The sequence below is a fragment of the Mauremys mutica genome, chromosome 18 (assembly GCF_020497125.1).
Source record: "Mauremys mutica isolate MM-2020 ecotype Southern chromosome 18, ASM2049712v1, whole genome shotgun sequence".
Taxonomy (NCBI): Eukaryota; Metazoa; Chordata; order Testudines; family Geoemydidae; genus Mauremys; species Mauremys mutica.
In genome coordinates, this window is record NC_059089.1 from 9,260,069 (window position 1) to 9,287,633 (window position 27,565).

Consider the following 27,565-nt stretch of genomic DNA (forward strand, 5'->3'; position numbering starts at 1 on the left):
CCGCGGGCGCAGCCTCCCGAGGGGCCTGAGGGATCCTCCATCACTGACATCAGAGATCTGCGCTAGCTCTACCAGCAGGTCTGCGCAGGATGCGGGGGTTATTGGGGGAGGTTATCTGGGCCCGTGTTATGCAGGAGGTCAAATTAGGTGACCACAATGGCCCCTTTTGGCCTTAAAATCCATAAAGGGGGCCCTGGCTGCAGAGAGGCTGACTGGAAAAGCAAAGCGTGTCATGGTAAGTGATTTGCCCAAGGGCTCATAGCAAGTCAGTGGCAGAGTCATGTTTCGAACCCATTTCTCCTGAGTCCCAATCTCTTGTCCTACCCACCAGATGGCACCACCTTGTCAGCATCAGGGCAGGGGTTGCATCCAGTAGGGGGTGAACATCGGAGTGGGGGTTGCATCCAGTAGTGGGTGACAGGTATTAGGGTCCTAGCTTTCAATGTTGCTATCCCAAAGCAGCTCTTTGAGGGGTGGGGTGGGTGACTATCTGCTGCTGTGTTCTCCCGCTCACATACTCCCCAGTCCATGCTCAATGGTGCTGCTCTCTGGGCTGGAACCACTTGGCTGCTCCAGCTCACACCTTTGGGGCAGGGGCCTGCAATGACCTCTAACTCTCCGTGAGCTGATCCAACACCCTCTGAGGCTCCAGGGGAGTTTCCCCGTTGCTCAGGCCCTGTTCTTTGGTTTGATTGACGCATTTGGGCAGGGCCCCTGGCCCCACTGGCACAGATTCCACAGCGTATGGTGCAGCCCATTCTGCAGGCTCCGGGACAGCGCTCCTGGGGGGACAGAGGGCAAAGCTTTGGGGTAGGGTGGGAGCTGCCGTGAGAGACAGGGAGACTCCTGGCTGGAGGCCCAGAGCGTGGAGCGGAGGGAGGGCAGCGTTGACAGGGATGAGGGAGAAGGCAGAGCCGGCGCTGGCCAGCACGTTGCTGGAGAACAGATCCTGCCGAAAGCCCGGAGAACCAGTGTGTGCCCCTGAGGCGGGAGGTGACCAAACGCTGATGGGGCAGAGGTCGGGTGACCAGATGTCCTGATTTTATAGGGACAGTCCCGATTTTTGGGTCTTTTTCTTATATAAGCTCCTATTACCCCCACCCCCACCCTCCGCCGCCCGTCCTGACTTTTCACACTTGCTGTCTGGTCACCCTAGGCAGAGGAGACCTGGGGGAACGGCTGCCGAGATCAGGGACCAGGCTTTCTCTCAGCTCAGGCCCCCACTATCTCCAGGTCTGAAGCCCTCTGGGCCCCTCCAGTGAGCCTCTCCGGCCCAGAGCCCAGCGGGCCGAGCCCAGGAGCAGCGGCTGAGCTGTGTGTGTGGGGAGAGAGCCAGCCCCCAGGGCGAGCCAGCTCTGGAGAAACGCTGCGCCCTGCACAGCGAGCTCATGTTCTGCGCCAGCTAGATCCGCTCCAGTCCAGCCTGCGGGGGATCGTGCATTGGCCACAGGCGTCCTGCCAAACGCGGCTGGGCAAAGGCATTTCTGGCCCCCTTGGCCCACCTGAGGGAGCAATCCAGAGACTCAGGGAACCCCTCAAAGCCCCTGCCTCCTGGGGCAGGCTCCAGCGACCACAATCTCTGCAGGCTTCTCCGAGCACCACCATCGCTCCTGTCTTGTGTGCATTGAACCTCAGTCAGTTCACTCCCCTCCCAGGCCCAGGGAGAGCCCAGCTGCTGAGCTGTGCCGGTCCGGAGGGACACAGCTGTGTGTTATCTACCCCACACGACCTCCCTGCTCCCCACACTGGCCTTACGGTGAGGAGCGGACCTGGACTGGGCAGGGCCGCCCAGAGGATTCAGGGAGCCTGGGGTCTTCGGCAGCGGGGGGCCCCCACCACCGAAGACCCCGCACTTCAGCGGTGGGTTCCAGGGTGGAAGGACCCCCCGCCGTGGGTCTTCAGGGCACTTCGGCGGCGGGTCCCGGAGCGGACGGACCCCCCGCCGCTGAATTGCCACCGAAGACCCGGAGCGGAAGAAGCTCCGGGGGCCTGGGCCCTGCGAGAGTTTTCTGGGGTCCCCGGAGTGAGTGAAGGACCCTGCTCCAGGCTCATGGGGGGGCCCCCGTGGAGCCCGGGTCCTGAGGCAAATTGCCCCACTCCCCCCGCCCCCCCCCCCCAGGCGGCCCTGGGACTGGGTTCCTGGGTTGCAGCACATCTGCAAACTCGTCCCAAAGAGACAGCCCAGGACAGGTCCCTTCGCGCCTCCCATGCTCTAGGATTTCCTGGTTTGCTTTGGAGGCTATCCCACTTAAAGCCGTCCCACAATCACTTCTCTCAAAGGCCTGTTTCCACCGCTCGGTTTTTAAAATGGCTTTTGTGTCTGTAACCACATACCTTTCTTTTCTCTCCCTCCATACACTCAGAGGTTAGATCAGCATGGCTGATGGGCCGCACAATGTTTCTTCCAGAAGTTTTTGAATAATGGAACTTTGTTCCAAGACAACAGGCAGCTTTGTCGAGTGACAGGGCAGCTGTTCCAGAGCAGCTATTGAAATTCAGTTGCCCTTAGCAACAAAGCTCATATCTCCTGCAGCCAAATAGTTCCTCATGTCTTGCTTCTGTAGAAACAGGGGAGAAGGAGAGGTGGGTCAAGGCAGATGGAGACAGAGTGAGAGAGACAGAGGGATGGACTGAAACAGATGGACAGAAATAGTAATCAGACAGCAGTGGATAAATAACTATATGCCTGATCCAAGCATATATAAGTTCACAGCACGCACACAGAAGTTAGATAAAAACATTGGATGCTCTTGCTGGAAGGTTGCCATGTAACATAGCTCTATTTCTTAGAATTCAGACTGAAAACACCAAAGAGCCCCAAACCAGAGTGAGACAAAGCAGGCTGCTCCCTAAAACAGTGGCACAGTTCACCCCACTTTACTCAAGAAAGGCATTCTGCAGATCTGACTATGCTATGCCCAGGTCACACACTTGCCTAGAGAGCCTCCTGCCTGCAAGCAGGACCAGGAAACCCCCCTGGAAATTTAAAGTGGCTGCTTACAAGTTTAACACAGTTTTCAATAAACCACACTACTGGAGTCTAAAGGAATCTTTCCATTGACTTCAGTGGGCTTTGGGTCAGGCCCAGTGTTAGCAAGAGTCAGATAGGAGTTGGAGCCAGAAAGAGAGATGTGGATGACTAAGGCCCTGTGTCCAGCTGTCTGGTTGGGTCAGGCAAGTGGACACACCTGTCCTGACCCAGCCCAGTTGGATTCAGAGGCACAATGTGATACTCGAGATGACGGTGAAAGGGGAGAGAGGAGGAATGGTGAGAAAGAGAAATGGGGAGAGAGGGTATATGAGACGCCGATGGATAAACAGAGTTTGGGCGAGGGAGAGAGAGAGCAGTGGCAGAAGGTGCTGGACAAATTTAAAATACCCTGGGCTGTCTCCTGTCCCTCTGCCGTGTGTTAGCAGCTGTCAGGGCCTCACAGGTGGTTTGCCATTGGAGAAGAGATCAGTGATGTGGAATCTGGGTATTTTCTTCATGCAGCTGGTTCACTGATTCTCTGTTCACCTGTCCTGGAACAGAGGTGGGCACATAGGCAACCTGCTTTCTGAGCTCTCGTCCATACACCTGGACCTGGTTCCCAGGAGGTTCAGAGCATCTTTCCCTCCCTCTCTCTTTTCACAGTCAGAGAGCAGGCACTGCTAGCCCGATCCCGCTCATGTCGAAGGCACTGTGACCATCACAGCATAGGAGCTCTGATCTCATGTGGCCCTAGGTCCCAGCCATGCCGCTAACCACCTTTTGGCCTTGTCTGGAGCAGGAAGGAGCCATTAATGTAGCTGGACTGGTGCAAGCCCCTGGCACAGGCAAGAAAAGCCACACGGCTCTTTCCAGTGGCATCTCCATGGATAGTGGTTTAAAGTGTGTCACTGCCACAGACTTTATCCTTTAGCTCAGTCAATGGAGTCCTCCACGTGTCTAGATCCCGGGCTCCGGCCTTGCAGACAACCCAGCCAGGCGTGTTAGGAAGCTACCCGCTTTTCAAGTCTGCCAATACAAACCGTGTTTTAACTTGTCTTGGGCCCTGGGAGCTAGTCCTGGCTTGCCGGCTCAGCGCAGAGTCCCCGTATGTTCTCTGGCTTCGGTTTCCCGTTACCAGCATCCTGGCTGCTCCCTTGCACCTTTGGCCAAGGAGCTCCATGATGGCGGATGAATTAGGAACATACATATCTCAGAGACCCAGGGCCTAAGGCCCTCCCAGAGGGGCAGAGCTATTCTTAATAGGATCAGAGCTAGCCTGGTTAGGTGTTTGATTTTTCCTACCCATGAATTGAAATATGACCCCCTAAGCACCACCCCCGCCCGATCTGCCTCGTGCTGAGCCCCAGCTGTGATGGGGCATTGCCTAGGCATGGCAGAGCACCTCCTGAGGGCAGGACGGAAACCGACCCTTTGTGTCACCGCATGTTTCTGGCCAGGTTCAGGTCCGTGTGCAGCGCAGAACTGCAGAGAAATTGGCAGGGGACAACCCCCTCCCCCGCTCAGCATGGCCTTGAGTGCACGGAGGATTTTGAACAGCTTATGTAACAGCAGCTACTGAAATTGCACAAATCAAGACAAGGGAGGGGCTGCGAGGGGGGATTGCAAACCCAGCGCAGAGCCGAGTGAAGGAATCGGAGGCGATCGTCACGTGCTGCTGGAGCAGCCTGGCGGAGAAGCCAATGGAGGCAAATGGCACTGGGCGAGCCCTGGGGGCAGTGCAGGGAGATACACACAGGCAGGGGGCAATTGCTCCTTGGATGCAGTTTCGTGCCCACGTGGTGAGGCCAGACGGCGTTGTGCTGATGCACAGGGTGCCTGGCTCTGATGCAGCAAGACACCTGCCTTGGAGAATGTAGCCGGTGGTGCTGCTCGCAGGCTTCAGTTCTTCGCTGTGTGGGAGCTCCAGCAAGCTGGGGTGCAGGGGGGCTCCCTGCTGTCCAGGACAGGCTGCTTTGTGTCAGCTGGACGGGACAGGGAGGGAGGCAGGTGGCTGGAGCATTCGTAGATGCCAGTTAACCTACACGCTGTGGGGCCGTCGAGGGGGCTGTGAGGCACAGGCACACGGTAGGTCAATGCACCAAGGACTGCGCTGACCCCCAGCAGCCTCTAATAGAGGAGGTGGACGCGGCCCCTCAGTGCTGTGGTGGGGAAGCCGTGGCTGGCGGTCCTTGCGTTCACACTGGATACGCTCAGTTTTAACATCGGCATTAGCACGGAGCTCCTCCATACCAACATCAGCAGCGTTGCTGGTATTTCCTGTTTATACCTAGGACGTGCAGAGGGGCCCCCAGCTGGGCTGATGCCCCATTGTGCCAGGTGCTGTACACACAGACTGGAACGGTGGCTCTCAACCGTTTCAGGACCAGGATCCATTTGTAAACACTGGTGGCCAGTCCCGACCAGGAAATAGCGTAAGTAGAAAACACAAGTATTTTAGTCCCAAAATACTTATTACCCAGGACATGTACCGATCATAGTAATAATAATTAATACCAAGTTAAAGCCGCCGCCAGCAGCAGCGTAGAAGTAAGGAGGGCAATACCATACCAGGCCACCCTCATTTCTGCCCTGCTGCTGCTGGCGGCACTGCCTTCAGAGGTGGGCACCCAGCCAGCAGCCACCCATCTCTGGCCACCCTGCACTGAAGGCAGAGCAGACCCATCGCCAGCAGCAGCACAGAAGTAAGGGTGGCAATACCATTGGTATGCAGTGTTAACATACAGTGAAATATATGCCGATTATGATCTATTTTTAAAGTTTGTTCATGACCCTTTCATACATTCTTGCGACCTGCTTTTGGTTCACTACCCACGGGTTGAGAAATGCTGGACTAGAAGATCCTGCAATGTAAAGCCCTTGAGGGTACGAAGTGGTGCAGAATGTAAACTAATGTCACCCCTTTGCTGAGTGACAGCAGGTTGCAGGGCCATGCAGGTCACTTTCCTATTGGAGGAGAGATCAGTGGGGCAGAGTCTGGGGATACTCTTAGGGTATGGCTACACTTACAGCTGTACAGCGCTGGGAGTTACAGCTGTGTTCGTCCAGCTGTGTAGGGAAAGCGCTGGTGTGTGGCCACACTCACAGCTACCAGCGCTGCAGTGTGGCCACAATTGCAGCATTTGCAGCGCTGTTGGGAGTGATGCATTATGGGCAGCTATCCCAGCGTTCAAGTGGCTGCAACGTGCTTTTCAAAAGAGGGGGGTGGGGTGGAGTGTGACAGGGAGTGGGGGAGAGAGAGAGAGTGGATTTTTGGAGCCGACACTGTGTGGCAGTTTTTGCAAGGCAGGGAGCTGAACATTTCCTCGACCCCTCATTCACTGTTAACTGCAAACAGCCTGCAGACCAGATAAGCAGCTGCTCCAACGGACTCCCTTTCTCCCCCTCCCCCCCTGCTGTTTCTCTCCTCAAGCAAACACTCATCCCCCTGCCTGCCTCATTCACAGCAAGGTAGTGGGTTATCTCAATTGATTGTTCAGTCAGTTACAGACTGATCACAGCAAACAGGAGCTGTGTTTGTTTTTTAGATAAGCAGCTCCCGGAGCCCCGAGTTCACAACAAAACAAAGAGAGGCATCATAGCAAAACAAAGAGAGTAATTTAGTTAAAAGCATTCTGGGATATCTCCTAATACCCTGGAGGCCAATAACAGCCCTGGTGTGTGGCCACACTTGACGAGCAGCGCTGCATCACCAGCGCTGCACTCGTTATACCCCAAGCAGACCAGGTGTACAGCCAGCGCTGCAGGCAGGGAGTTGCAGCGCTGGATGTGCCTTGCAGGTGTGGACAGTTACTAAGTTGCAGCGCTGTAAAGCCTCCACCAGCACTGCAACTCTCCAGTGTAGCCAAGCCCTAAGTGTAACTGGTTTACACTAGACACAGCTGTCCTAGAACAGAGATGGTCACAAATGGCGGGCAGGCCAACCCCATCTTTCAGAGATCTCAGCCAAAATACCAATACCTGTTTCCCAGGGTGTAAGTCTGCTCTCTGCATTCATCTCCGTAACTAGAGCCAATTCTTGGGGCAAACTCCCCTGCTGCTTGCAAGAGTGCCTCCCAAAAGTGACTGTGTCCCCAAACTAACCACAAGCAGTAATATTTCACAGAGGGAACAGAGCTCATGCTACGGGGATACCTATGCTTCGAGCTGGAGGTGTAATTCCCAGCTCAGGTAGACATGGGGCTTGGCTACACTTACAAATTTGCAGCGCTGCAGCAGGGTGTGAAAACAAACCCTCTCCAGCGCTGCAAATTGCGGCGCTGCAAAGCGCCAGTGTGGTCAAAGCCCCAGCGCTGGGAGCGCGGCTCCCAGCGCTGTACGTTATTCCCCACAGGGAGGTGGAGTACAGACAGCGCTGGGAGTGCTTTCTCCCAGCGCTGGCGCTTTGACTACACTTAGCGCTTCAAAGCGCTGCCGCGGCAGCGCTTTGAAGTGTAAGTGTAGCCAAAGCCATGCTCATGCTAGCTCTGATCCTGTAGCCATGACAGCTTAGTGTCTCTGACTGGCATGTACCCGGGGCAACTAACCCCCACCTCCTTTTGCATTGCCATGGCTACATTCTCTTTCTAGCATGCTAGTTCTGACTGAGTATGTCTCCTCCAGCTGGGAGTCACAGCCCGAGCTCGAAGTGTGGACGTGTTCATCCTATTTGTATGAATGTATCATTCTTGTATCTGAAACTAGGAATCTGAAGTACAACTCTGAGGTCCTATTGTAATTATGCAAAGTGTCGGCCATTAATGGTGGTTTAGAATCTTGATGGCTCCCATTGACTAGGACAAATGGTTGTAAATAGTTTATTTACCTGCAAGCCTTCCTGTATAGGTGTGGGCCAGCCCCTCGGTAATGAAGAATGAGGTCTCACAGGACATGTGACCAAGTCACATGATACTGGAATCCATCTTAAATCTGGTACTTTTCCATTTAGAAGGAGGGGTGGGGACCTAGAGAGACAAAAGATTCCCACCTTGTGCCGAAGCTGTAAGAGGGGGTGGAACAGAACAAAGGGGGCTGCCAGTCATGAGAATACCCCCTGCGTACCACCTAAGATGTCGGCTGGAACTAACAAGGACTGTACCGGGGAAAGGATTGGACCCACACTAGGAAGGAGTCTAGTCTGTGAAAGAAGCTTATTGGAACATCTCTGAGGGTGAGATTTTATCTGTAATCAGTTTCTTAATGTATTAGGCTTAGACTTGCGTGTTTTGGCTTTATTTTGCTTGGTGACTTACTTTGTTCTGTCTGTTTTTACTTGAAACCACTTAGCTCCTACTTTTTATACTTAATAAAATCACTTTTGTTTATTGATAAGCCCAGCGTAAGTGATTAACACCTGGGGGAGCAAACAGCTGTGCATCTCTCTATCAGTGTTATAGAGGGCAGACAAATCATGAATTTACCCCGTATAAGCTTTATATAGAGTAAAACAGATTTATTTGGGGTTTGGATCCTGTTGGGAATTGGGTGTCTGGGTGCTGGAGATAGGAGACCTGCTTAGTAGTTTTTGGTCAAAGTCTGCCACTTTGGGGGCATGGACCAGGCCTGGCTCTGTGTTGCAGCAGGCTGGCGTGTCTGGCTCAACAAGGCAGGGTTGTGCAGTCCCAAGCTGGCAGGGAAAATGGGCTCAGAGGTAAATTCAGCACGTCAGGTGACAGTCCCAAGGGGGGTCTCTGTGACTGAACCCGTCACAGCACCTTCTGGTGGTGCCCATCGCAACACTATATTTTTATCCAGGTTCCAGCTCCCCCTCCCCCCGCTGTGGAACGAGGAAGCAGTACTGCAATGTTTTAGTGATAACCCCTCAGCGCCGGCTTTCAAAATCCCCATGCAAATTAGAAGCATGGGAACCAGATGGAAAACTCTGCTGCTGTAAGTACTGGTAATTTAAATTTTAGACCACCATCTAAAGAAGTGGTCATACCTAGTGAGGAGCTGATGTTGTAACCAACCGGTGAATGTATCACAGGTCCCCCTCTGTGCCCAAGCCACAGAGGGTAGGAGTCTGTTGCTGTGCCAGGTAGGGAACGTTGGCTCTTTAATTCAAGATGTGGCTTGTGGAAAATTCAGTGGAAATTGGGCCCCAGCCTTAGCCTCTTTGAAAATTCCAGCCTTATGTACCAATTAGCCTTCTAGAAATGTTTCCTGATAGCTCCTTTGTATCTTTCTGTTCCTTTGTTTGCACCGACCAAAGGACAAATACAATCTGTTCGCGAGCAAAAAATTCTGTGCTCGGAAAACGGTAGAGCTGGAAAATCAACAAAGGGAAAATATCTTCCTCCCTCTTGATATGACTAGCTTAAAACCTGATACAACTTTATGGTTTTGGTACAGTGTGAGCTGCTGAAATAAACAGGAGCTCCTGAGCTGGATGCTTGTCAGATTTCAGTCACAGATGGTTTTTATAATAGAAAAATAGAGAGTTTTAATGGAAATACCAACAAGATATTCAAAGGATTCTAGCAAGATATTAGTATTAACTATCTGCACTCCAGTAACACCAAGAAGCAGCACCTGAGATCTGGGTCCCACTGCGCTAGGTGCTGTACATAGCACATAACAAGACAGTCCCTGCCCCAAAGTGCTGAAATAGACAAAATGCGGAAGGACAGACAAAGGGAAGGGACTTGGCCAAGACAACACAGCAGCTCCATGGGACTACAACGCAGGCCTCTTGACACCTAGGCTAAGGCACTATCCACTAGGCTGTACTGCCTCCCTAAGCAATGGTCCATAAATCCAAAAGTTGTTTTTTCACTCTGTTCACCCCTTGAAAGTCTTGAATTAAAATATTTCCCCCTGGAATCTGTTTTTTCTCCACTATGCCCATAACATTGCTTTATTATTGTAGGGTTGCTCATGAGGCCTGGGCTGCTCTGTGGCGTTTCTACTGGAGGGTTGCCTGTGAGAGGTGAGCTAGGTGCACTGCGGGGAGAAAACTCTCCTTAACTCTTATGGGGCGGGAATGTTGTCTGTGCATATGGCTGTGCTGGAATTGCAAGCTATCATTTTAAGGGGTGGGGGGTCTCTAGTCCTGCTTGCAGACTAGTGGGTTCTGTAGCAAAGCTTGGATCTAGGAGCAGTCAGCCTGGAAAGAATTGCCTAGCATAAGGTGGGGGCCTCTCTGCCATACAAGCAGTCTGCTTTGTCTCTCTCTGTTTTGGGGTTTTCATTCTGAATTCTAAGCCCTAATGTCATGTGACGTTGCAACCTTCCACCAAGAGTTTCTTTGTTTTTATCTGACGTCTGTGTGTGTGCTGTGTGTAGCAGGGTGGACCCTGCTCCTGCCCAGAGGGGCTTGAAAAGCTGCCTGCCAGGGCTTGAGAGGGGTGGCTCTGGAAGCTGGGCTGAGTAAGGAAGTGGCCGCAGCTGGGGCTACGCCCCAAACTGAAGCCCTGGGGCTTATAAGAAGGCAGGGAAGCCAGAGCCCAGACAGTCTCTCTCTGCCTTCAGAGAGGGATGGGCCTGGCTGCTTATGAGCAGAGCTAAAGTACCTGGGTGAAGCAGGGCTGGGAACAGGCTAGGGAGCTGGGGAGCTCGAGCCAGAAAAACCCCAGGCTGCAGCCTAGCGGTAGGCCACAGGTACTGGGGGTTGCAAGGGGTGACCCAGGGGTAGGAAGAGCACCAGGTCCAAACCCCTTTGCCTGTGATGAGAAGGCGGATACTGCAGTCTGTCCCAGGAGCTGGGGCTAGAGCACGACTGGGCAGTAGCCATTCTGAGGCGAAGCGGGGAAAGCAGGGTGGGGGTTCCCCGGGGAGGGGGAAACCCAGTTAAAGGGGCACCGGGATCCTGGGAGGGACACGGGGCCGAGAGGAAAACAGGCGGACCACCGGCCAGCAGAGGGCGCTCCGGGCTGAAAAAGAGCTAATTCCCCAGAAAAACCAGCGGGAGGCACCCGGCGGTGAGTAGCCCGTTTACACTGTGAAACACAACACTGTCGAGTGCTTAGTGCAAGGGACAAGGCACCAGGGGTCCCGGGTTTCAGTCCCAGCTCTGCAACTGATTCCCTGGGTGACCCTGGCCAAGTCAATCAACTCTCTGTTCCTCAGTTTCCCTAGGTGTGACATGGGGATAAAAACAGGCAATGCACAGAGGCTCAATCCTGATGGCAAAGCCCTTTGAGATCCTGGCCAGAAGGGCGCTAACCGTGTGCAAAGCAATGCTGTCTCATTCTGCACTCCAGGCATGCTTGTGGAGAAGGAGGGGGACCTGGCATTTTCAGTGCTGGCTGCCTGGATTTTTGAATTCTTCCAGGTGTCACCTTCCCCTAACGAGGCAAGCCTGGCCCTTTGTGGTGGGGGATGAGTCAAGTTATTTATCCCAGCAGCGAGGTGAAGCCTGCTGGGCCTCCAGTGAAACATCTTTCAGATAATCTGGAGAGAGTCGTTTGTCACCCTCTCACCACACAAATTAGTCAGAGATGGATGAGTCCCCCTGATCCAGGCTGCTGCTGCTGCCGCCGCTGGGAAAGCCACCCTGGGTGCCCGCTTCTGCGCACCAAGAGACCGGGGCATGATGGGGTGTGGTGCTGGAGGGGTCTCTCTCGCCGTGGGGGGATGAGTACTAGTGGGATTCATCTCACACAGACATGGAAGTCCCCTGTTGGGGAATGTGGCCTATTCCCAGGCCAATGTGGGGCTATCCCTAATGTCCCGTAACCTGGTCTCAGCTGCACTGGAGGGGAGTGAATTCGTGCCTGGAGGAGAGCAGTGACAGGAGCCTGGGTGCTAATAGCTGTCAATAGCTACACAGGGGGGAGGAAATAAACCTCCCAGGTGGCAAATGGGGAGTCAGTTCACTGTTAATAATAATACCAAGCTCCCATCAGCAGAAGAGCTCCAAGTTCCTTTACACAGGAGGTCAGGATCATTATCCCCATTTTACATTAGGAGAAGCAGAGGCAGAGAGAGGGGATATGACTCGGCCAAAGTCACCCAGAAGGCCAGTGGAAGAGCTGGGAATAGAAGCCAGGTCTCCTGAGTACTAATCCAGTGCTCTGTCCCCTAGACCGCACTGCATTTCATCTTGGCGCCTTAACACAATTCTGTGATTACAAGTCCCCTTTACTCTGACCCTTCCCCCGCCATCAGTCCCCATCAACAACATGCCATGTGGGTGCTCCGGTTACACCAAGCAACCAGGCCACTGCCACGCAACACCCCTCTGCCACGCTTCCAATAGAGGCCACAAACCCATAGTCCACCCCTTGCAAACCCAGAGCTGCAATGCACCATGTGGCCATCGCTTACGGCTCCCGGACTGGAAACTGCCACCTCCTCCACTTAGTTGCCAATGGTCCTGAGAAACACCATTGCCCCCCTTGCCTTCTGCATACAGCCCTACTGCAACCCTCTTGTATCCCTCACCCAAAGGGCTCAATCTGCCTCCTGCACCCAGTACTGTGGCTGCTGACTAAGTCTAACATCCCACTCTAGCAGCCCTACTCCCCCATGGGCTCTCATACATCAGATGTGTACCATGGACAGGGGAGGCAGGGGCAGAGTTAAGGTTGTTTGTGTAAACGTCACACACACACACACACACACTGACATGGCCAAGATTTTCCGCTTACGTTAATGATCATTTCAACCCCTTGTGCAGAAACGCAGGCTGTTTCAAAGCACGCCCATCCGTCTAAACGTGAGGCGTGTGTGCTGGGTGGAGTATGTGGGTGAGTGTGCACGTGGTGTGTTTTGACATGCCCACAATGGCTGCTCTCTGGGGTGGTAACAGAGCTGGGGCATGGATTTCCCAGGCAGCGTTACAGCCCTAGAGGGCGCAGGACGCGTTTCCAGCTCTGGAAAGGCAAAATAGCAATGAATAAATAACCCCCCGTCTTTGCCCTTACTCAGCTCCCTCTGGGCCTGCCTGTTCCCTGGGGCATCAGCTGCATTCTGGCCCCCACTGCTGCTTCTGGTAGAGGAGAACGATACTCTCGGCATGAACGGGGGTTCCCCATCACCTCCTCAGGGTCGTGTCTGCCCAGCACGGCTTGTTCACAGCTCAGCCTGTGCGGTTTGCCCCGTTCCCAGAGGTCTTTGTTCTGTCTCGAGCACCCCACAGTGTACCAGACTCCCGGCTGCGGCGGGCTTTGGGGGTTTAATTCCCGTCACAGCTTTGGAAATCCCCGTCTGCTCAAGCTGAACGCGCTGGTGAATCCATTGCTCAGGTGAGCTGTGCCACTGAGCAATGGGGCTACTTGGTGAGTAAATGTACTCGCAGGCCAGGCCTCGCTGCAGAACTGGGCCCTCAGTAGAGAAATTCGATGGCAGGACGTGCTCCTTCACGCTCTCCAGTGGGCGGAGCACCTACTGCGGGCACGGCCCAGGTGGGGCTGTTTGAGTAGAAAGCACGGGGTGCAGGACGGTTTACAAGGTAGGAGCTACTGAGGGGACAGTGGGGTGGCCCGAAGGCGGATTCTGAACTCACTTACGCTGGTGTAAACCAGCAGTGACTCCCCTGACGTCAGTGTGAAACTGGAGTATGGGAAAGCAGAGTCAGCCCAAGCTTTTCCCCCCATTCCTATGTTCCTCTGGGGCCGCCAGTGCTCTGCTCCTTGGCTCAATACAGGTTCTCTCTTAGCTCTCAGTCCCTCTGTGCCCTGCTCTCCAGCTTGGCCCTGCAGTGCAGCATTGGAACAATGCCCTCTCCCTCTCCCTTCGCTGGCCATGAAGTCTTGTGCCTGAGTCCTAAGCTATAAATCTGTGTGCAGATCTTCAGCAGACTCCTTCTGACACAAACAGTACCGGGTCTCGCCTTCCTTCCACGGTGCTCTGTTACTGTGGGGAACACGAGGAAAGGTAAGCCCCCTGCATAATAACTCTATGGACGTGAATGCAAACGGCGGAGACATTAAAGCACAAAAGTCAGGCGGCAAAACTCCACATCTCTGGGCTTATTCTGCCGCAAGCGGGTTTCAGAAAATATGGCATGCAAACTAGCTCTTGTCCATGATTGGTGGCTGTTTCTCCTTTCTTCATGGAAGAGGCCAGCCCGTCTCCTGTGAATGGGCTTTCAGAGCAGAAACTTATTTCTCCCTAGTATTAACTGTTTGTGGCATGACAGCAGCTCGAGGCCCCAGCCACGATCAGGGCCTCATTGTGCTAGGTGCTGGACAAACAGTGAGCACCAGTCCCTACCCTCCCTGAGTGGAGACTCCATGCTAGAGCGGTCACCAACAGGTACTGTCAGTGATCAGAAGCTAAAGGAGTAGCTTGAACAATCTTTGGTGAGCCACTGGTTTGAGCCACAGAGCGGGAAAGAGGAGGAGGTTTGAACAAAGAACTCCAATTTGAGAAGTAGGATTTTCTGTGTTCTAATCCTGGGTCTGACAATAACTCCCTCTATGGCTCTTGGTAAGGTAAGATTTTTCTGTGCCTCAGTTTTCCCAGCTGTAAAATGGGTGCAGAGTGGAAGGCTGGTTAGGCCACTAGCTGAGGAGTTGGGACGCCCATTCCCTGCTCTATCACAAACTTCCTGTTGGACTCTGGGAAAGTCACTGGCCGAGAGGCTATCTATAAACTAGGGATAATTGCACTTCTCTGCCTCACGGGGATGTTGGGAGGTTAAAACCAAAAAGCGTTGGGGAATGCTGTGAGATCTACGGACGGAAGGCTGTATAAGAGCTAGCTAGGGTGGTGCATTGTATACACATGCTAGAGGGAATAGCAACGTACAAGTGTGCTGCTAGTGCTAACAGTGTAACCTGCTTTATTTCTTAATTCTCCAAACACAGCGCAGCCGGCCACCCAAAAAGATTCTGGGCAGGACAGTCTGTCACGTGGCAGCGGCAAAGATTCAAGGAGTTGCTTTTTCTGACCCCAAAACAAGGAACTTGATTACAGTAAGGAACCCAGCATCACCCCAAAAGCTTCTCCTGCCTAGAACCTGCCCCAGCAATTCCTGCCACAGACATAAAGACGCAGTGCACGTATGCTCACCGAGTCCAATCGGGAATATAGGGCCAGGTTTTCAGGTGCTCAGCACCTCCAGTCAGAGCCAGATTTTCAAAAGTGTGGGGACACCCACTCACCAAGGCGCTTCTGAAAATCTGGGCCTAAATGGGAGCAGATCTCTTCTGAAAATCTGGCCGATAGGGTCCAAAAATTACTGTCAGTGGAACTAGCACTGGATGGATCCAAAACACCATGGGCACACACTACTGACCGAGACCATAATGTTATTTGCTTACCCACCTCAGAGGGGTGTACTGAGAGCTGATTTGTTAATTGTCAGGTGCTTTGAAATATGCAAACTATTTGTCCTTGCTGAAGGCTCTGAAGTCTCCTGGTGATGTAAACTAGCAAAAGGATAATACAAAGCAGAGAAAAATACATAGCAGAGGGGCAACTCTGGGACAGCGAAATGACTGCAGGTTCAAAGCAGAGAGGGAAATATTCCCCTCAGGCGACAGAGGGAGAGGCACAGGTAGGGGAGCATGAAGGACAGGGAGCAAAAATCTGAGAGAAAATGAGGATCAGTTTGCAAAATGGGGAAAAAAGCCAAAGTCTGTAAAATTTCATCTCGCAGGGTCGTGTGGCACAGGCAAAGGCCATGAGCGTGAACAGCTCTAGGGTCTATTCGTGTGACCAGTGCTCCAGGTGCAGTGAAAGAGGGGCCAGGGCTTACACTCATACCTGCTGCAGCGAGTCCAGAGGTGCTGGGGCTCGGCAGCGTGTGTGAGGGTGGGCCCAGGGCTGTAACCAGAGTGGGGCAAAGCCGCAGGGGTGGAAAAATGGGGCCACAGGTGATGTGTGGGGGGGCATGTGCGCCCCGATTTTTTGGTTGCACCCCCCCAACCCAGAGTGACTGGGTGGCCCGCTGAGGTGCGGGGGGGGGGGGTGCTCCCATGTTGAGCCCACCTTGCGGGGCTGGCGCCATCGCTCGACCCCCCCCCTCCCCAACATCGCTCTGCACCTCTCTGTGGGGTGGTCACATGCCCCCCTTTAAATTGCGCCCCCCGCTACCAAGAGTTACGGGGCACCTCTGATTGTGGGGCGGAAAATGACACAAACCAGAAGGGGGCGCAAATACCCTGGCTCGTCCCAGGCGCTAACGTGCGAAGTTCTGGCTCTGCCCGCAGCGGCCGGGGGGCTGCGCCGGGGGGTGCCCGGCCCCAGAGCGAGACCCAGCCCTGCTCCCCACTCAGACAAAGGGGGGAGGCCCGGGACACCCGGGCCCAGCGGGGGGAAGGGCCAGGCCGGGCTGCGGGTCCTGGACCAATTACTGACCATTACCTAGCCCGGGGGGTGGGGGGCGCAGCGGCCATCCCCGTGGGCTCCGGCCTGCTCCGGCCGCGCTCGCACGGCAGCGCCGGGCCCGCTCGCAGCGCGACTCTAGCGCAGAGCGGCCGGGGGCCGCAGGCTCGAGCCCCGCCCCCGCTGAGGTCCCGGGGAGGGGAGGGGAGGGGGCTGCACGGCCCCCCCGGCAGGCAGGCAGCGGCAGGGCCGGGGCAGCGGGGCTCGCCCGGGGAGGGGCGGGCAGGGCGGCCGCGGCGCTGCGGCTTTAAGAGGCCGAGCCCGGCGCTGGCAGGGGGTGGGGCTCCCGGCAGCGGAACTGAAGCCGCCGCCGCCGCAGACTAAGGGCTCGCCCCCGCCCGCGCACCTCCACCTGCCGGGCCGCCGAGCGCCACCGACCCGCCCCCGCGGCCCGGGCTCCAGCGAGTGACACCGGCCGGCCCCGCTCTCCGCCCCCAGCGCACAAAGCCCCGGGCCGGCGGCGGCGGCGGCTGCGGCGGAGGCTCCGCGGGGCTGGGGGCGAGGATGGCGGTGCAGGGCGGGTGAGCGCTCCAGGGCAGACGCTGCTCCCCTTCCCGCCGGGCGCCGGCTCCCGGGGCGAGCCAACATGGGGTTCCTGCACCAGCTGCATCTCCTGCTCTGGAAGAACGTGACTCTCAAGCGCAGGAGCCCGGTAAGTCTGCGCGCTATTTCCGTGGCGCTGAAGATCGCTGCGGTGGAGGCTGCCGGGGCCCGGGGCTGCAAGAGGAACGAGCCCAGCTGCTCTTCGGGGGAGGGAGGTTAAAGGGCAGATCCTTGGAAATCTGCCGCTGTTTCGCCTCTCGTTGTGCTGGGGTGGAAGGCGCTGGCTGGCCTGGGAAAGGAGAGACCGGGGGGGGGCGGGGGGTGCTGCACGGAAGGGGGGGAGCTGCCTGGTGTAAGCGAGGCCCCCGCTACTCGCCGATGACAGCTGTAGCTTGCTTGTCCCTGGCTAACAGCAGTGGTGCAACAGGCCTCTGGATGCAGCCCCCGCCGTGCCTGGAGATCCGGGGCTGGAAGATTCTCTCTGTCCCCCCCCAAAATCAGCCTCCCAGCCCGGAGGCCGGGGGACCTCACTCCCTGCATGCAGTGAGATGGCAGCTGAGGATCTGCCATGTCTATTTAATGAGCTGGGGGGGTCACTTCAGAGCCCCCCTCCCTGGGTCTGCAGGCGGCTTGTGTTTTTATTTCTCTTTTGCCTTTGAGCATGAGGCTGCCCCCCAGGTGTGGGTCTAGGAAGAGGCGATACCCCAGGCTCCGGCTCTGTGAGGTGAATAATGGATGGGCTTTGGATGCAGAAATCTGGTGCTGTCTGGCTGGCTCTGTGTGTGATGGGTGCACACGGTGTGCTTATAAACCCGAGGAGTAACCGAGAGAGGCCGCTCCGAGTCCGTTGTGTGCGTGTGTGTTACTGTGTACAGAGCCAGGCATCCTCTAACACTCCCGTGTGCAGCAGCAACAACTGGGCCCCTTACCTGTGCAGCCTTCCTGTGGGATGGGGTCACCTGGGTTACCCAGGGGCTGCTCCAGTAAGGGGCACCGTATGCTGGTGCCGGTTCAGAACACCTGGGATGGATTCATGTTGTCGCCAAGATCTACAGCTTTGTCATCCGCTCCCCCCTCGTCCCCTGCTTCCCGAACGCGACTAAAATCCCAGGTTTGCCATGCTTCTGTCAAGCTCCATTTTTATGATCCCTGTGGATGTGGCTGTTATGGGAGCACTATCACAAGCCATTTGTATCGGTGTGCTATAAATAGGTTTCCAAATCATATGTGGGTCAGCTGCATCTTTCCCCATTTGTTAATCTGGAGAGAGCTTTCCTGCTTTTGGGTGCTCAGGAAGCAATGCTGCAGGCTGAGAGGGATTTAAGGTGGATAGAGGATATGCCCTCCCCTTCAAGCCTGGCCCCATCCCTGATCCCAAGGGCTGTATCAGGTCTCTAAAAGGAGAATCAATTTGGTGTCTAAGTATGAGGGGTCAGAGAAGAGGCACAAGAATGATTAGAGGATTAAGAAACCTACCTTGTAGTGACAGCTTCACGGAGCTCGATGTATTTCGCTTAACAAAGAGAAGGTTATGGTGTGACTTGATTACAGGCTGTACGTACCTACCTGGGGAACGGATATTTAATACTGGGCTCTTCTATCCCCCAGAGAAAGGTGTAACACATTCTAACGTCTGCAAGTTGAAGCTAGACAAATCCAGACTGGAAATGAGATGTAAATTTTTAATGGTGAGAGTAATTACCCACTGGAACACTTTACTCGGGGTCGTGGTGGATTCTCCATCACTGACAACTTTAAAATCAAGACTGGTTAGAAAAAACATCCAGTCGGCTCTAGGAATTATTGTGGGGCAGGTCTCTGGCCTGTGTTGTACAGGAGGTCAGGCTAGATGATCACAATGGTCCCTTCTGGCCTTGGACTCAGTGATGCTATAATGGTTCTTACTAACATTTAACTCCTTCTCTTCCCCCACCCACTTCGCTCTGATTCATTGTTAAGAAATTCCTAGGCTGACAAGTGCGTTTCATCGGCTGCACGAGCTCTTTCCGTCGGGCGAACTGCAATGGGCATTGATTTAAAGAAGAATTATGCGCATAGTAATTAATGCTGAATGCGCTTGCGGGTTCCTAAGCAGGGGAAGTTTCTTCCTTGGTTATTTGGCTACAATCCTGGGGCTTCGTTGGGTGACCGGGGGAGTGAAGCAGGGTTGGGGGAAATAGCCCTTCCCAGGCCAGCGGGGGAAGCCCTCTCCTTGGACGCATTTGAAAGCGCAGTGGACAGAGCATTGGGAACAGGCAATGCTTCCCTGGTAGGATTGGGAGGGGGGCAGGTGACATGGTCTAATTAGCCTCTGATTTGAGGGTTAGCAAGCAACCACTTCAGAAATGTTGGGCTGGTATTTCTCCCCGCCCCCAATAATATAGATCCTGCAACCGTTGCTCGTAGCAGCAGCCCTCAGTTCCACATGAGTGAGTGCTTGCAGCATTGGGCCTCATATCATCCTGGTATCTGGAGCATCTATGGCTCTGATCGTCCAGCTGGGACTTGCTCGTGGGGGAAAGATCAGGCGAGGCTGGGCAGAATTCTCTCTCTAGTCAGAGCCGTGCTGTCTCCATGCCCACTGGTTTTATCCTGAGGTACCAGCGCTGAGTCATCCTGTTGCATTACTAAGCAGTGCTGGCCAGTCACGCTAAGGAGCCCAGCCTTGTGCTGTGGATTCCTGCCCTGAAGGGAAGGTGCATGGGAACCTCCCGCTGAGGGGGTTGGAGGGCGAAGCGTGGAGCTGGTAAATGCTCAGGGCCGTTTGGCTTTTCCGGGTCTGACACGTGCCTTGGGCATTCTCCTCCCCAAGAGTGACACGGAACAAACCCAAATGGCTCCCAACCCACACTGGCCACAGAAGCCCTGTGATTAGCTCCTCAACAGCTGGGCAGTCACCATGCTGGGTGGGCTGCATGCTCTGTGCGTTAGGAAGGAGGCTTTTTGCTTTCTCAACCTTCTTCCCACCTGGCTCAGCTTCTCGAAGAAGGGGCAGAAGGACAGTGGGGGAGGAGGGGGTCTTCACAAAGCTGCTTCAGGAGCTGCCATTCTCCTGGCACTGGGGCTGCCCTGCTCTCTGGAGCAGGGAATGTGGTGGATCCAGCTGCTATGAGAACGCAGAGCCCCCCCCCAGTTCAGGGGTGTAGCAGCACCCCCAGCTCAAAGTGGTTTCCGGGGGGAGGGATAGCTCAGTGGTTTGAGCATTGCCCTGCTAAACCCAGGGTTTTGAGTTCAATCTCTGAGGGGACCATTTAGGGAACTGGGGTAAAAATCTGTCTGGGGATTGGTCCTGCTTTGAGCAGGGGGTTGGACCAGATACCTCCTGAGGTCTATGATATTCAGGGTTTGCAGTTTTAATGGCTCCCGGCACCTACACTATGCACATTGTTCCAAGCCACTGCCCCCATAGCACTGTGTGGGCGCCTCGGGGGCAATGTGGGGGTGGGGTGGGGGTTCTCAGTTGCCAAAGGAGGTTCACTAAGCTGCCCAGGTGAGTTGTGCTGGCCCGATGCACCTTGGGGCAGTGAAGTGCTGCCAGGCGGATGCGTGCCGAGCTAGAGTCTGCCCCCTCCTGCTGGGCAGCGCCCTGCTCCACTGGCACTGGCCAGGGTCCTGAGGAGCAGGGTGTTCAGTGCAAGGCTGGCAGGGGCTGACCAGAAAGAGGCACCTCCCTGCCCACCCAAAGAACATGTGTGTGACCCTAGCAAGCAGTGGCCCAGGCGGCAGCATCACCGCCCCACTGCGGGGGCTTGCAGAGCGTGCAGCGGGGCAGGTGCTGTGGGAGCCAGGGATCGGCTTTGCAGCAGCATCAGTGTGCAGGGCACCCGCTAGGCCCTGTCTCTGTGCAGCCTGTTTGGTTGGTGCATGGCACCTCTCCTGCCACCCCTCACTCCTGCTGCCGGCTGGGCACCGCTCGCACCTGGTGTGCACCTGCCTGTGACCTGTGCGCTCCCTGCCCGAGGCATCGCTGCTCAGCATGGCCTATGCTCCTTGCCTTGCGTGACTGGACATACTTCCTCTCTGCCCCCGTGTAATCTCTGTATTAGCTGGTGCCTCACCCTAGGGCTGGGCTGAGTGGGTGGGTCAGATGCCAAGGTAGAGCGGACCAGGCTGGTCACAGCAGCCCTTCTCTGCTCCTCCTGTTTGCTAAATAGCCAGGAAGTCTGCCTGACCAGACGAAAACTGAAACTGTGCCCTGCCAGGCGAAAATACACGTCTGAGTTGGGTTTCAGTCTCCTGGCTGCGCCCCTGATGTGGGCCAGGGGGCAGCTGGATAAGTGCAACTTCCCTCCTCCCTGCAGTAGGGCTGCTGTCCCGCATGCTCCTGTCTGTGTGGGGCTGGGTACAAGGCTCCCAGTGGCCCATTCTGATCAGCACCTGGACTGGTCGTAGTGCCCGGAGGTGCTTTCACCCTGCGGCTGCCACTAAGCTCTGATCTCCGTGCCAAGAGTGTCTTGCACACACGCTCTCCTGTCTGTCCGGGGTTCGTGGCGCTCAGGTTGCTCTGCAGCGCTCAGGAGAGCTGGCTGCCCTGCAGCGTCCCCTGCAAGCCATAGTAATTCCCTTGTGTGTGTCTCTGTGTGCCACTAATGACTGGTGAAGAGAGGACCCCGAGGAGGAGCTGTGTGAGATGGGGTGGGGGGATCGGCTGCGGCCTTTGCAATGTTGTCAGTGAGAAAAAACAGGCAAGATCTCTGCCTTCTCCCAACCATCCCAGAATCCTGGGCTAGATGATCTTTCACTTGCAGAGGTGCAGGAATGTGACGGGTGGAAAAACCTAGCAGATAAAACATTGGCCTGGAAGTCAGAAGAGCTGGGTTGTATTCCTGTCTGCCACTGACTTTCTCGGTGACCTTGGGCAAGTTACTTCCTGGCTCTGTGCCTCGGTTTCCCCTCCCACTCACAATCTTGATACACAAGAGAGAAAGCTTCTCTGGCAGGGACTGCCTTGTGTGTCTGTACAGCACCTGGCACAATGGAGCCGTGAGCTCAGTTGAGATCTGAATGTTGCTGTAATACAAATTATCAGCTGTGAACGGTGTCTTGTGTTGAAGTCTGAGGCTGTTTTTCCAAAGTGACTGAGCATCTGCATTCCCCAGCCACCTTGAGGGCATCGGTCGATGCTCACACTTCTGAAAATCAGGCTGCTTGTCGTTTGGTTCCCTCTGGAGCGGTCGGCTGGGGTGAATGGCCCTGGGTCACCGCACTGCACCACCAGGTAATGGGCTGCTTGCCTGGTGGGTGAGGCTAGCTAGGTTTGGAGCCGAGTGAGCAGAGCAGCCGGAGAGTTGTACGCGCTGAGCCGATCCCAGTTCTGCAGTGACGCAGCAAGTAAGGGCAGGGTGGCGTCTCCGCTGTCACTGCGCAAACGTTAGATGGGCGCCGTGCGATGTCACTAACGCTTGACTAGTCGCTTTCTGCATCCCTCTTCCCTTCCTTGCTTTCTATTACCAAGACGCTTCGCCAGCCCCGTCCGCCTGCCCGATTCGCTCGGCAAGGGCCTAAGCCGGCATCGCTGCTGTCAGCTGCGGCATTGGGATGTGATGCCGCCCATAGCAGGAGGAAGGGGGCTGCCTGGGAAAAGAAGAGGTGGATGCAGCAGTGACTTGGCAGGGAAAGCACGACAGTCTTGTGGCATTTTGTTGAAGGGCAATTGTGGGACCTTCCCTTTTGTGCCCTTGAGGGCGCGTGTCGAAGGGGTGAGGGCTGGCTGTATTTTTGACATTAGAAATTCCCGTCTTGTCTACCCTGGAAGAGTCTGTAGCTGACTGGAGATCCAGCCCAAGCGTTCCCCGTCAACAGAACTACACGGAGATGCAGTTAAGGTGGAGAGGACGTCTCAGGAAGTTCAAGGTCTATAATTACAACATCCCAGTAATGTTCTCTTCAAAACCAAGCATTTAAACCCCGGGGGGATTCAGAGTTAAGGTTTCACTTCACTCCAGATGTGTGAGGGTAAGAAATGCACAGTGAAGGCACCCAAACAATCTTAACTCTACCCTGTAACTCTCTACACCATGCTGTGGCTAAGGGATTCGAGTATTTGGAGTCCCAGATTAGATTGCATTGACTTTTTTCTTTAAAACAAACTTTTTTTTCCATATTTTCTCCCTCATTGCACCCTACAGGGCAGAGTTAAGGTTGTTTGCATGCCTTTGCTGAGCATTTCTTACCTTTAACATGTTTGGATTTACGTGTAACCCGAATCCTGTATTTCCTGGGTTTTTGTAATGCCTGATTTGGGGAAAATTGCAAAGCTTGCTGGAGTTCCTTATAAGGCCCCAGGCAAGCCATTCTGGCCTCGAGAGTAAATGCTGTGTGTTTGGGGAAGATGTGCTGGGCTTTTCATACAGAACAGAGAGATTGAACCATGGCTTTAAGTGCACAACAGAACTCAAGCTAAACTCCAGTGCAATGCCATGAGAGCTGCTAAGGAAGTGCAACCCCAGTGGGGAGGTGATTTTTGTTCAGACTACTTGAAATTCTTCTTTAACTCAACCCGCGTGTGTGCGCACGCGCATGTGCGGGGAAGGGGAGGGGGGATACTTGTTCTGTGAAGGATTATCCCAGGACAGAGCCCGCAAGCCACATCCAGAGTCCCGTTCTTCCTGCCCCTCCGACGGGGAAGGCCGGACTGTATGTGCAGCATGTTTCTAAAGGTCTTAAAGAAAGAGGGAAAAGCTGGGGAAGGGGAGGTGGGAGAGGGCTTCATTTGCTGAAACCACCCCAGCAGATTGTCCACGCCTGCTCTATCCACCGTCAAGGTGCAGAAGTGGTCCCAGGTCCTTGCCGGATCCTCTCTCTGAGCTCTGGGCAGGATCGGGAGCCTCCAGCGAGAGACAGCCCTTACTGCTGACTGGAGGTGCTGGAGCCATGACCCATACTCCTCAGGGGGTCTCTGAAAGATCAGGTTTACCTCTACGGACACCCTGGTGGTGTTTGACCCTCTGCAGTGTAATGTACTCACCCCTCGGAGGGGGTGTGGGGTCACCTAACACGCGTTGGAGCCAAATGAGGTTTACTTTTCTGCCCGGAGGAGCCAATCCAGACCCCTGGGCTGCTCTCTACATACCGTACAGACCGAGTCTCGAGGAGCAAGGCAGCCCACACCTGTGGTGGATTAGCACCACAATGCCCGTTACATAACACAGGGCTTGACGCCTTCATTTGGTGACGCCGCTCACCTGGAGTGAGGCCTCTGGGGGCGGCTGATTTTATTCCCTGTCCCTGTTCAGCCCGCGGCAGCCTCACCTTCTGTGTCTCTGGCTCTGGCTCCAGAGCAGCAGGCAGGGTGGGGAGACAGACCTGGGCTGGCTCCGCTGTAGCTAGCAGGCTAAAAACAGCAGCGTGGCTGTTGCTGGGGGGCGGTGGCTTGGGTTAGCTATCCAAGAGTGCACCTGGGGGGCCGGGCGGGTTTGAGCTCAGGTGGCTAGCCCGAGCGACTGCCCCTGCCGCTGCAGCCTTGCTGGTATTTTGAGTGCACCAGCTCAAACAGAGCTAATGTTGGGAAGCAGCCTCCCAGTTGCCATGTAGACCTCATCTTAATGTCGCTGTTGATGTCATGAAATGCTGCTTCTCTGCAGTGCCTGCCGTCTGGAGTGGCCTTCCTGGTCATCATCAGGTGGGACTCCGGGCAAAGATGCTCCAACTTAGGTGCCTATGGTGCTGAGCACCCTTGGTTCCAACTGGCTTCCTTGGAGTCATGTATGGTTGGCATCCTTGCAAATCAGGCCGTTTCTCTGGGTGCCTAGATAGAGGTGTCCAGGTTTGATATTGTGACCTGTACCTCTCTGTGCCTCTGGTTCCCCATCTGTAACATGGGGATGATGACCGTGACCTGCTTTCCTGCACTGGCGAGTCTTTGATGTTTTTCGTGGAAGGCACCCAGATACTACGGCGTCCTATGAAACCTCAAGATCGATAGCTAGAGGGGCAGTGTCTTGCTGTCAGTTACCCAGGGAAGCCCTGACTTTTTTGCAGTTTGTGGGGTAGATTGGGATAACCTGCGGCTCCGGCTCCCTGTAGCTCTGTAGGGATGGTGCTGCCCCGTGGTGTTAATGGGCTGTGGAGGTTTGCAGAGCTGAGGCTCCGGCGGGAGGAACGCTGTAGTCAGTGCGTCCCAAGGGAGCACCCGTCTGCGGTTGAGACAGCAGGGTGGGGTGTACTAACCGCTCTCCGTTTCACCTCTCGGCTGGAGACTCGGCCCCTCCCTCATCGTTCATCTCCCGGAATGACTCTCGTAGTGTCTGATTCGTGAGGGTTTGCGGACGCGGTGTGCTGCGCCGGCGCAGGAGGCCTGCTCTTGCTGGTAAGGCTTCGCTGGTGTAACTGAGAGCTCAACCCGGCTCATACGTCACCTTGAGCAAACAAGGATCCTTGCCATCTCCCGCTAGGCTTGTGCCAACATCCACGCATCTGCCAGGTTGTCTCTGGGCACCTCTGACTCCTCCCCTCTCTCGCTTGCTATGTTATCTGCCCTCGTTGGCTCGATCGCCCACTTCGCTACTCCAGAGAAGACCGAGCCGTGACTGGTGGGCGCCATCACAGCAGCCCGATGTACGTGATATTTCCTGGTGCTCTGTGGACCACCTGTTTGTAATGGCAGCCTGGGAGCTGAGGATGCGGGGTGAGGGGAAGGCAAAGCAGGCTGGTGCAGCAATGAAAGGGTTAACAAAAACCTGGCTCCCTTTGGCACATACATTTTTGTGGCACTGACTTTGCAATCTAAAACAAACCGGGGGAGGTGGGGGACTTGCCGGGGGGCGATGGCTGCCATGCAAGGCTCTCAACAAATGTATCCTATTAAGAGGACATCTTGGAAATTGTATTTCCATTTTGTGCCTGCTGTAGTTACAAGTAGCTTCTGTGATGTGTCCCTGGAAGCCGCATGCAAACATTGACCTTTATTTCCCCCGCCCAGTTTGTTGACTTTTTGCATCCGGCAGCGCTCTGGCCAGTATCTTCCAGAGGGCTCAGTACACAGAATCAGGTTTTCCAAAGAACTGTGGGTATTGGGGCATCCCTCCTAGGCACCAAAAGAAGGGGCTTGGCTTCCCAATCTGGCTCTGGGTGCGCACTAAGCACCTGAAAATCTGGCCCTGAGCAATCTTGAAAATGCCCGTGGCCTGAGGCATGTCGATTTGTCTCTGTTTCTGTGAAGGTCTGTCAGTGTCTCCCTTCTGAACATAAAGGGGAGCAGAAAACCCGTTATCTGGATAGTCTGTGGGACAGGAACGCAAGAGCGAAAGAATTGGGAGAAACTGTTTGAAGGCAGCTCTGCTGGAAATAGGAACTTCCAAAAATGAGTCAATTTAAAAAAAAAAAAAAGTTGCGTCTGTGCCTTTTTAAATACTTAGTCATGTTGCAAGATCAAAATACTTTGTGACGAAGTGGGAATTAATTCTGTAATATGTTTGAGTCCTGTTTTGTGCCTCAGTTTCCCTGATGTGCTGCCTTGTTACCCAGTGAGTGGAAAGGGACTGTTTGCTCTCTGGGCAGGCTGAGACACGTGGGTGTGGGTGTGCCTAACTGTCTGGGCCTTAGTCTCCATGTCAAGGGAGCAACTGAGAAGACAATGGCAAATTAATTGGCACCTAGCAACCCATGGCCAAGATGGATGTGGATTTCCATGCCTCTGCCCAAGGAAGCTGAACAATAATCCCCCAGCTTGAGATCAAAGCACTGGGGGGTTATGAGGTGGGGGATGGAAGAAGCTGGACTCTCACATGGAGTCTGACCAAGGAGGTCGGATGGAGAGAGAGACAGAGCTTGAACGAAGGGGTTTGCTACAGCTTGGCTGGGCTCTGGACTGACCAGCATGGACGATGCTTTAACCTTCATTTCTCTAGACTCCCCTAAGGACTTCCCAGGCTGCCTTCCAGTGAACGGATAAACCCGGCTGTTCTGACAGTGCTGGGCGAGGTGCATCAATCCCCAAAGAGTGGGCGAGTCTCCACTGGGGCCTGTCTCAGTTGGACTCGCTGAACGGGGCTCACGCTGGGAAGTGGGGGTGCCGCAGACCCAGAGGTCCAGTCTAAGGAGGCGGTGAAGCTGAGGGGTATCACCTGAGACACGTTGTGCCTACGCTAAGAAGACCCTCAAGGAAGAGTGAGGCCCCTAGGGGATCTGGCACAGTTAAGGGGGTTCCTCCTGGAGACCCTTCCAAAAGTGGGGCCATCGCACCAATCCTGGGGTTCGGTGCCAGCCTCCAACCAGTTCAAGTCAGAAAACTTAGACCTGAAGGTGGCTGGAAGTGGGACTCTCCCAGGTTGCAAGGCCCTTCCCCATCTGCAATAAGTCCCTTACTGAGCAGTGCACAGGGTGTTTGGTATCTTGTCTCAGGATGGGGCTAGTAGAATTGACGGGCTTCAAGTTTGGTCAAACTAATCAGCTTTGTAGGAGCCCTCCCTACTGGCTGACAGGCATCCGTGCAGGCCTAGGGGAAACCTCGGCCTGGCGCTGCTGGGTTACTCGGAAAATCCTTCTGGTGACGGAGCGTCCTGCCTGGATGGGCTGTCAGTGAATTCCTGGCCCAGCGTACCAGGACTGGTCCACACAAAGCTCCTTTTGCTAGAAGGGTAAGTGGCAGTGTTGTTTGGAGGTGGTCAAAACGTTTTTGGTGGAACAGTTTTCTGTCCTAAATTGCAAAACCTAAAGATTTTGTGGGAATGCATCTGTTTCTGTCAACACTTGCATCAGAAAAATGGCTCCCTCAGGTAAAAATGTATCACTTTGATAAATTTAACTTGATTGCTTTGTTTCTTTTTTTTTTACTTATAC

General features: G+C 54.8%; 1 protein-coding gene across 4 annotated transcripts in view; it reads left to right on the forward strand.

Annotated features, from left to right (window-relative positions):
* The first annotated feature begins 16,736 nt into the window (after window positions 1-16,736).
* The window catches only part of ABCA2 (ATP binding cassette subfamily A member 2), a 127,797-nt gene continuing 116,968 nt past the window's right edge, over window positions 16,737-27,565 (forward strand). For 3 of the 4 annotated variants that reach the window (XM_044992337.1, XM_044992340.1, XM_044992338.1), the window contains exon 1: window positions 16,745-16,895. In XM_044992337.1, coding sequence (XP_044848272.1) covers window positions 16,830-16,895 — 66 coding nt within the window. In that variant the 5' untranslated portion in view covers window positions 16,745-16,829. Of the gene's footprint in view, window positions 16,896-27,565 lie in introns of all 4 variants that reach the window. The other variant, XM_044992341.1, reaches the window with a different exon arrangement.